The 8,614-nt window shown below is 60.1% G+C and overlaps 3 protein-coding genes across 3 annotated transcripts in view; 2 read left to right on the forward strand and 1 right to left on the reverse strand.

Moving 5' to 3' along the window:
* The first annotated feature begins 570 nt into the window (after nt 1-570).
* Nucleotides 571-1,231, forward strand: AP5S1 (adaptor-related protein complex 5, sigma 1 subunit). Its single transcript, XM_014966726.1, has 2 exons — nt 571-638; nt 682-1,231. The coding sequence occupies exons 1-2, from the start codon at nt 571-573 to the stop codon at nt 1,106-1,108; spliced, it is 495 nt and encodes a 164-aa protein (XP_014822212.1). The 3' UTR covers nt 1,109-1,231.
* On the reverse strand, nt 1,231-3,275 carry LOC106884612 (C-type lectin domain family 4 member F-like). The gene is made up of 6 exons (XM_014936119.1): nt 3,089-3,275; nt 2,836-2,946; nt 2,640-2,720; nt 2,153-2,304; nt 1,912-2,024; nt 1,231-1,839 (listed from the first exon to the last, which is right to left on the reverse strand). Exons 1-6 carry the CDS (start codon nt 3,153-3,155, stop codon nt 1,683-1,685), a joined length of 681 nt encoding a protein of 226 aa, XP_014791605.1. The 5' UTR covers nt 3,156-3,275; the 3' UTR covers nt 1,231-1,682.
* A 5,165-nt stretch (nt 3,276-8,440) lies between these two features.
* Nucleotides 8,441-8,614, forward strand: part of LOC106902897 (RING finger protein 145-like) — a 5,304-nt gene continuing 5,130 nt past the window's right edge. The window contains exon 1 of the mRNA XM_014966727.1: nt 8,441-8,547. Coding sequence (XP_014822213.1) covers nt 8,441-8,547 — 107 coding nt within the window. The remainder of the gene's footprint in view (nt 8,548-8,614) is intronic.

Below are 8,614 nucleotides of genomic sequence, written 5' to 3' on the forward strand. Positions count from 1 at the left end.
TGGGATGCTGAGCTCTGTGGGACCCCTGGGACCGTGACCAACCTGCCCCCCCCGCCCCGGCACCCCCAGCGTGGTGGCACCCCCCGTCTGGCAGTCTCAGGCTCTTTGGGACCCCCGGAGCCATGATACCCTCCTTTTGGGCCGGGGGAGGGGGGGCTGCTGGGCTTTGCAGGACCCCCAGTGTGGTGATAAGGGGTGTAGGTGACACCCCCTTCTCCGAGGATCCCCCTTCTTGAGGGTCCCTGGGCTCAGTGGGACCCCCCGAGCACTGGCAGCCTCCTTTTGGGTGACCAGGGCTCAGCAGGACTTCTGGGGCTGGGACCCCACCCTCCATGGGACCCCCCTTCCTGGGGATGCTGGGCTGGGTTGGATCCCCAGGACTGTGAGCAGCCCCCTTACCCTCCACGGGACCGCTGAGGTTGTGCCACCACCTTTCTGGCACCCCCAGGCTCATTGGGACTCCTTTTGGGGGGGTGAGGGGAGGGCTCCGGGCTCAGTGGGACCCCCAAAGCTCTGACAGCCTCCTTTTGAGGGGGCAGGACTTGGTGGGACCTCTGGAGCCATGGCATCATGGCCCTGGGGGTCCTGCCGAGTCCTGCCTGCCCCCCCGCCCCGAGGGGATCACCCTATCGCTGGATGTGAGGGGGAGTCTTAACGCGAGGTTCCCCCCTTGTCTCCCAGGCAAGTGGCCTCCCAGTGCCAGCTGCTGCAGTCATCCTCAGGGCGCCCATCTGCCCCCCAACTTCCCCAGCTCCCCGACGAGCCGGTGTTGCTGCAAGACGCCCCAGGGGGGCTTTTCCAGCTGCCCCCCGGGGACCCCTTCCCCGAACGGGTGACGGTAGCCTGGCTGTCGGTCGTGGCCCTCGCCTTTGCCTTGGTTTGTGACCCCCAAGAGAATCTATCGCTTGCGGAGATCACCCTGCGCCGCCTGGCCCCCCGCCTGCTCGCCTCCCTGCGCCTCCTCGGCCCCGGAGCTGATGTCCTGCTCCGACCTGAGACCATTGACGTCCTCCTCGATCGTTTCCTGCCCCACGGCCAGATGCTTTTCCTCAATGAACTTTTTCTTCAGGCGGTGGACCGGGAGATGGGCATCAAAGCATCCCGCTGAGCTCAAGCCGGCATCCCTGCCTGGCACACCCCGATATTTCGGGGAGAGAGTCATGGGAAGGGTATGAGATGGCCACTGAGCCCCAGTAGGGCAGAAATGACTCGGGAATAAAGAGCAACAAGTCAGCAAAGAGCAAGTTTTTAATCTGTTTGTCCCCCTGATGCCGTCACAGGAGGGCTGGGGAGCGCTAATAGCCGTCCCCATAAGAATCCACCCGGAGCTGGGATGGCACCGTGTTCCTGCACTGCTTTGTGTGTACAGGACTGTGGGCAGTGGCTCCGTGGGGCCATAAATGGATGTTAAAAAAGAGATGGTTTTCCCCCTGCGGGGTTCTGCAAACCTCTCACCCGCCAGCCTGAAGGATGGATGGGTGCTGGGGGCCTCCGTCCCCTCCACATGATGGGTTGGGGTTTCCCCATCCTGGTGCTTTGGGGCAGGCAGAGGGTCCTTGGTGGAGGAGCCCTGCTTCAGGGAGGAGCGGAGGTCCCCGGGGCGCTCATCCAGCACGCTGCATGGGGTGAGTGGGCTGGCAGTGGGGCTGGCAGCGTGCCAGCAGGGGATCCGGCAGCGGGCATCAGGGCATGCTCAGGTCCCTCTTGCAGATCCAGGGGAAGCTGAAGTTGCAGTTGTGGTCGTTCCAGAGGCCATTGCGCACAGGGTGGATCTGGCCACAGCTCTCCTGGCCCCAATGCCCGTGGTCCGTGTTGTCTGGCTGCCCCGGCGCCCAGAAACTGCCCGGACAGAGTGGGGTCAGCGTGGGGGTGCCAGGAGTGCCCGTCTTCCCCTTCCCAAGCCCTGCTCACCTCTGGGCCTTGGAGTAGGCAGTTCCGTCCACCCACTGCCAGGAGCCATTGGGGCCCATGGCCGTCAGCCCGATCCAGTAGGATCCTCCCCTCGCCTCCCGTGCCAGGTATTCCTGCGGGACGGGGCATGGGGCAGGGGCAGGAGAGAGCATGGGCAGGGGGATGCGCAGGAGCAGGCAGCAGCAGGGCAGAGCAAGCAGGAGAGGGCAGCGGATGGGGGCTGCAGCCCCAATGCACCTACCTGCTCCTCAGAGCTGGTGATGGAGGCGAGGTGGGATTTAGTGAAGCGGCAGGCGGCCTCTGCATCGTGCCAGGACTTCCCCTCCCCTGAGAGGTAGTAGATCTTCCCCTGGTGGTACCGCCATCCTAGGGACAGTCCCTGCAGCCACTGCCCTGGGGAGTGGGAAGCCGTGAGGTCCAGGTGCCAGCTGCTGGGGCCAGAGGGGCCTGGACAGCCCAGGGCCGGGTGTCACCCCCTTCTCGCACCCTCCCCAAGGATGTTACCGAGCTCCTCCTTCTGGCTCCACGCTGCTGCCAAGGAGCAGACAGTGGTGTGCCCACTGCTTCAGGCAGGGGCTGGGGACAGGGGCTGGAGGGCAGGAGCTGGGGACAGGGGCTGGAGGGCAGGGTCTGGGGGACAGGGGACGTGGGCTGGAGGGCAGGGGCTGGGTGGTAGGGGTTGGGGACAGGGGCTGGGGTGCTGGAGGCAGCCCCAGGGTCTCACTCACCATTGGGGTCAGACAGTGGATGGGCTCTGATGGCCACCAGCTCTTCCTGTGCTCCCCGCAGCTCTGCTTGACCCTGCACGTCTAGGGAGGGCAGGGCAGCGGGTCAGCCCCATGCCAGGGCTGCCCCTGTGGGCTTCTGCTTGCTCCCGGCTCCTGACAGGCATCACTGCCCCCCCCTCCCCCCTGTGGCACTTACACAGGGTGATGAGGGTTGCTAGGGTGGCCACCAGGACCACCCCCATGCCCACGGCCAGGACGGTGCCCAGTGTCCAGCGGGATGCGGCCGGAGGGGATCCAGGTGCTGGCACTGCGGGAGAGAAGACAGAGGTGGCCACAGCCGTGTCTGAGCCAGCCCAGGGACCCTGGCACTGCTGGGAGAGGAGCTGGGCTGGGGAAGAAGGGGGCTCAGCTAGCTCCTGCCCACAGCATCCCAGCAGGAGGGGGCTTACCTCGGCTGGGGCTGGGTGGGTAGTGGATCTGCAGTCTCTCGTACAGGTCTGGCTCTGCCATGTCCATCCCGGCAGCCAGCCCGGCACAAGGAGCTCCTTCCTGCCGGAGCCTCAGCGCGCACCAGCGAGGGCAGCCCGAAATGCCAGGAAAGAACCCAGCAGCTGGGCTCTCGCAACAGGTTGTGGGTGCCGGTTCCTGCTGCCAGCCAGGGTGTCACACATGTTCCCCCGCCCCGAGTGGCATCATCTGGGGACAACCCTCCGTGCGGGGAACACAGACGTGTCCTGGCCCCTGGATCCCCAGCCCCTGACCCTGTGGTTTTGTCCCAAAGCACTTAGAACAATTGCAATTAGCGTTTCCCATCCTCAGACACAGAAACGCTGGAGAAAGCCCTGAATCTCTGTTATCATCATCATCATCTTCCTCACCATCACTATTACCCTGGCGATGTGCACAGGGAAGCTACGCGGAGGGCCTGAGGATGGATGGCCAGGACAGTCATGGATCCCATCAGGATGGGGAGTGGGGAGCTGCCCTCGGGGGACTGCGACAGGCACCTCACGGTGTGGGCTGGAGCTCCCCGACGGAGGTGAACCCCAAAGGGGACGTCTGTGCCTGCTGCCACAGGGTCTGCTTGGGGACACCCAGCACTGACCCCAGGCACTGCGGTGGGACACCCAGCACCACCACCAGTGGCACAACCTCCCCGGGCCCCCAGCTGCCCACACCCTGCTCCAGAAACACCAGGATGTGGCCAGGATGTGGCATTTCATACGTCTGTTTTTTGGGTTTGTTTTTTTTTCCCCCCCGTTTCAGCCCAAAAGGTCATCGTGTTTTAACACAGGCACTGGGATTAGCTTCTAATGTGCAGCAACAACATTTTTTTTTCCAGCAAATGCAGGAATTGCCAAAAACCCCAGAGGCGTGTTTCTGCCCAGCCACCCCTGTAGCCCCTCGGGCACAGGTCTGTCCCCCAGCGCTGCACTGGTGGCCCAGCAACGGGCAGACCTTCAATCCTGCTCCTCCTTGCTCTTCCCCTTCCCCACTCCCCTACCCTACCTCAGCCACCACCAGCTGCGGTGACAGTGCCATCCCCATCCCTGGCACCCCCAGAGCTCCAGCTGAGCTCCACCGGCTTGGAGCCAGCTGAGGGCACTAAATTGGAGGCAGCCCCAGGTGCACCAGGACAGTGAGGGTCCACGGCCAAGGCTCCCTGCAGCCACACACAGCTGTTCTCCAAGTTCTCCACCTTGCCTGCAAGCCCTCACCCTTTCAGCTGCTCCATTTAATTTCCTTTTAACATATTTTTCCCGTTTAAATGCCCTTCTCTTTAGTTAAGTGGACCCGGTGCAGGGAGGAGTCCTACAGGGGACCTCGAGCATCATTTCCCCGTCGAACCTGGTTTCACATTTGTGAGTCTCCCTGGGATTAACTGAACTTTCCCCTTACTGCGACTGTGTTTTCTGCCCTGGCAGAGACCTGCAGCCTCTCTGGAATTCCTTGGCATCTTGTAGACACTGCCAGCATCCTCCTCTGCTCACCGATGCTGTAGCTCTACTCTGCCTTTCTCAGCTGGGCTTCCAGCCTGTAAAGGTTCTCTGCTTAGACCGGGCATTAGGAAAAGGTTCTTCACTGAGTGGATGGTCGGTCCCTGGAAGAAGCTCCTCAGGGAGGTGGTAACAGCACCAACCCTGCCAGCATTCAAAGAGCATCTGGATGACGCTCTTAGCCATACGGTTTAGTTTTAGGTATTCTTGTGAGGAGCGGGGAGTTGGACTCGATGATTCTCAACGGGCCCCTTCCAACCTGAGCTATTTTGTGATTCTACACATTGACGCAACAAAAACATTTAATTTATTGGGCTGCGCTTTGCTTCTCTGTCAACACAATTTGATTGTTCTCACTTAATGTGGATTTTCCTACATATGTTTTCGTAAAGTTTTTCACCGCCAAATCCATGAGTGGCATCGGACAGAGGCGCTCGCCCATTGGGAGCTGACGGGACCTCGGGAGGTGGGAGGATGCAGCCAGGTTTTGCGACGTTGTGAAACGGGGTGAATCTGGGCTGACAACAACACCCCCAACACCCAGCACCAAGAGGCTGGATGATGCTGCAGAAGTGTCCAGAGGACTACGAAACGGCCAGGAAGAGGAAGGAAATCGGCTCATCTGCGTGTTGCACAAGTGGTGAATCACAGTCATAAAATATCTTGAGTTGGAAGGGACCCATGGGGATCATCTTGTCCATCGCACTGCAAGGAGCAGGGAGAGGAGCGGGGCTTGCCCAGCTCTGTGGCCTATCCAGATCCTTCTGCAAGGCCTCTCTACCCTTGAGGGAGTCCACAGCTCCTCCTTGTTTAGCAAACTTACTTAACTTACATTCAATTTCTGTATCCAGATAATTTATAAAAGCATTAAATAGCCTGGGGAACCCCACTGGTGACTGGCCACCAGCTTGATGTGACCCCATTTACCATTACCCTTTGAACCTGACCCTTCAGCCAATTTCTCACCCAATGTATGACTTGGCTAGCTGTGTGCTGGACGTTGCGCCCAGGACACCGTGAGAGACAGTATCAAAAGCTTTGCTAAAATCCAAAAGTCCCCATGACTACTGATTTCCCTTGGTCAATCAGACGGGTGATCTCATCATAAAAGGAAATGAAGTTGGTTAAGCAGGACTTTCTCCTCCTGAACCCACACTGGCTCTGACCAATGACTGTGTTGTCTCTCAAGAGGTTTTCAGTCACTAACAGAACAACCTTTGCCATCATTTTACCAAGCACTGACGTAAGACTAACAGGATGTAATTACCAGGGTCTTCCTTCTTTCACTTCTTGAAAATTTGGAGAACATTTGCCAGCTTCCAGTTAACTGGGATGTCTCCAGTCTCCCAAGACTGTTCACAAATAAGAGAGACGTCCTGTGATAGCATCAAGAGATGCTATCATGATACCATCACGATATCATGACATTATATGGTAACATCAGGGAACGGGCAGGGGAGGGACAGTCCCTGTTGGGGAGCATCATGCTGGAGTCTGGCCCAATGTCTCCATCCATTGATCCATGTGCCCATTGGTCCATCCATGTGCCCACCAGTCTGTGTGCTCATGGGCCCATCCATGTTCTCTCTGGACCATCTCTGTGCCTAACAGCCCATCTGTGTGCCCAGTGGGCCATCCATTGATCCATGTGCCCATTGGTCCATCCATGTGCCCACCAGTCTGTGTGCTCATGGGCCCATCCATGTTCTCTCTGGACCATCTCTGTGCCTAACAGCCCATCTGTGTGCCCAGTGGGCCATCCATTGATCCATGTGCCCATTGGTCCATCCGTGTACCCATCAGACCATCTGTGTGCCCACTCATCCATCTCTGTACCCATGGGTCCGTGGTCACTGCAAGCAGGACAGTCCCTCTGTGGGCACTGTAAGCCCCAGCTCCTCCCTGGAGCCCCAGCACCAAGAGCTGGTCCTTCCTGCCAGTGGGATGCAGGAGCCGTGCAATCCCTGCTGCCCCATGGGGAAACTGAGGCACGGACCAAGTGCCCGGGGATCACTGAGGAAGCATAGAGCAGTGACAGGGTTGGAGGGCAGCTCTTGCTGTCACCCAGGGCAGAAGTCCCCTCCTCCAGAGCCACCAGCTCCATCAAATGAGCAATTAGTGCCGCTCAGGATGTCACCTGCACGGGTGACAGGCAGTTCCCAGAAGCAAGCTGGCCCTGATGACTGTCCCCAAGGACTTATGCAGACGCACATGCAGCGGAAGGAGTAATTTAGGAAATCCTTGCAAATATTATCCAAGCTGATTTATTAACTCCGAGGTCTGGCTTCTCGCTGGGGTTGCCTGGGTGCATGGAGGAGCCCACACCTGCCCAGTGTCTCGTTTCACCCCAGGTGGGGGTAAAGTCAAACCCAGGAGAAATGGGCTACATTTGGGGTGGGATCCCAACAGGAAGCGGGACTCAGAGTCCTGCTGCTGGGAAGGTCTGTCCCAGTCCCATCCTTTTCCCCAGGGAAAAAAGGAAGGAGGGGAAGACATGAACCCAAAGTGGGGGGTGATCGGCTGCTGTCTCTAATGGCCAAATTCCACCCAGAAAAAACCCTGCAGGGAAGTGCTAAACTGAGCCAAACTGGGTGTTCCACCTCAAACTATCCTGTGCTTAACTGGGAGCAGGAAAGCCCCGTGGGGGAGCACACATCCCCTCCAGCGGTGTGGGCTGTGCCTGCGGCTCTGCTTCCCAGCACAGCAGGGTGTCAAATCAGCTTCACCCACGGGAGACGTGCTGATAAAAGCATTCGGGGGGAACAGGCTGCAGCTGTGGGGTTCAAAAGATGTCCTCCCCCCAGCCTGGTGAAGGAAGCTGCACACACACGGTCTCGCACTGTGGGACACACAGCTCTGCCTGAGCTTCAACCATCCCTGTCCCCACCTGACCCGAGCAATTCCCTGGGGCACCAGACCCCCACAGTAGCATCGCTGAGGGGCAGCCAGGAGAGGACAATGATGGAACATGCTTGGGATGTCCCCATGCCAAGGCAGCAGCTCCACACTGCGATCGCTGTGCGCTTTCAGCTCCCGCCTTGCTTCCTAAATTTAGGATTAAAGATCAGTCCCGACTTTTTAAAGCACCCACAGCACCCAGCCACGGGCACCCACATGCAAAAGCAGTCTGGGGTCTCAGGGGGTCTCCCTGTGGCAGTCTGGGATCTCTGTGCATGGGGACAGCCAGGAATGCCTGCCTACCCCTTCCCGGCCACATCCTGCTGCTCAGCACGTGGGCCTGGGGGTATATCCCCCCACCCCAGCCCAAGCTGACCCCCAGGACCCCAGATATTGCCAGGGCAGCCCCTAGCCCCAGCTGGTACCAAAGGACACCAGTCCGTCCCCAACAGGTGACATCCCCCGATGCCAGAGGGCCCCAATTTGAGCCCAGACTACCTCAGCCAACCCCAAAGGACCCCACCTCACCCCAGGGGGCCCCAGCTGACCCCACCTGATCTCAAGGGATCTCAGGTCAGGCTCCCAGACAATCCTTGAGGCCCCCAGCTGACCCCCTGGGGGCAGGGAACCCCATCCTCCCCCGGGGACCCCTGCCTCCCACAGCGCCCTGCAACGCCCTCCGACTCGCCAATTCCCCTATCAAAATGGCGGCCGGAGCCTGCCCTCACCGCCTGCCCGCACCCAAGATGGCTGACACGGCGCTGGGCGGGGCGACGGGAGAGACGTCACCGCAGGAGGCCTCTCCCCTCGACAAGATGGCCGGGCCCTCCCCGCGGCCTGCGCATTGCCCTTAGCCAAGATGGCGGATCCCGTAGAGGAAGAGCGATCTCTGCGCCCTCTTCTAAGATGGCGGCCGCGGCGTCAGCGCAGCACCCTGGCGCAAGGCCTCTCCGCTACGCGCTGGGCGTAGGGGCGGGGCGGGAGAAAGCGAAAGTGGCGGAGGGACCGGAACGGTTGCGGCGGCGGCGGGAGCGGGAGTGGGAGCGGGAGCGGGACCCGCCCCGGCAGGAGGCGGCCGGG

Source organism: Calidris pugnax, unplaced genomic scaffold (genome assembly GCF_001431845.1).
Source record: "Calidris pugnax isolate Ruff unplaced genomic scaffold, ASM143184v1 scaffold14, whole genome shotgun sequence".
Classification (NCBI taxonomy): Eukaryota; Metazoa; Chordata; class Aves; order Charadriiformes; family Scolopacidae; genus Calidris; species Calidris pugnax.

Bases quoted from the DNA above. Each gene is read 5' to 3' on its own strand.
- AP5S1 (XM_014966726.1), top strand. From the start codon at position 571: ATGGCCCTGGGGGTCCTGCCGAGTCCTGCCTGCCCCCCCGCCCCGAGG. The intron at 639-681 runs GTGAGGGGGAGT...CTTGTCTCCCAG, and splicing joins GGATCACCCTATCGCTGGAT to GCAAGTGGCCTCCCAGTGCC.
- LOC106884612 (XM_014936119.1), bottom strand. From the start codon at position 3,155: ATGGACATGGCAGAGCCAGACCTGTACGAGAGACTGCAGATCCACTAC. The intron at 2,305-2,639 runs GTGAGTGAGACC...CCCACTCCCCAG, and splicing joins TCCACTGTCTGACCCCAATG to GGCAGTGGCTGCAGGGACTG. The intron at 1,840-1,911 runs GTGAGCAGGGCT...CTGTCCGGGCAG, and splicing joins GCCTACTCCAAGGCCCAGAG to TTTCTGGGCGCCGGGGCAGC.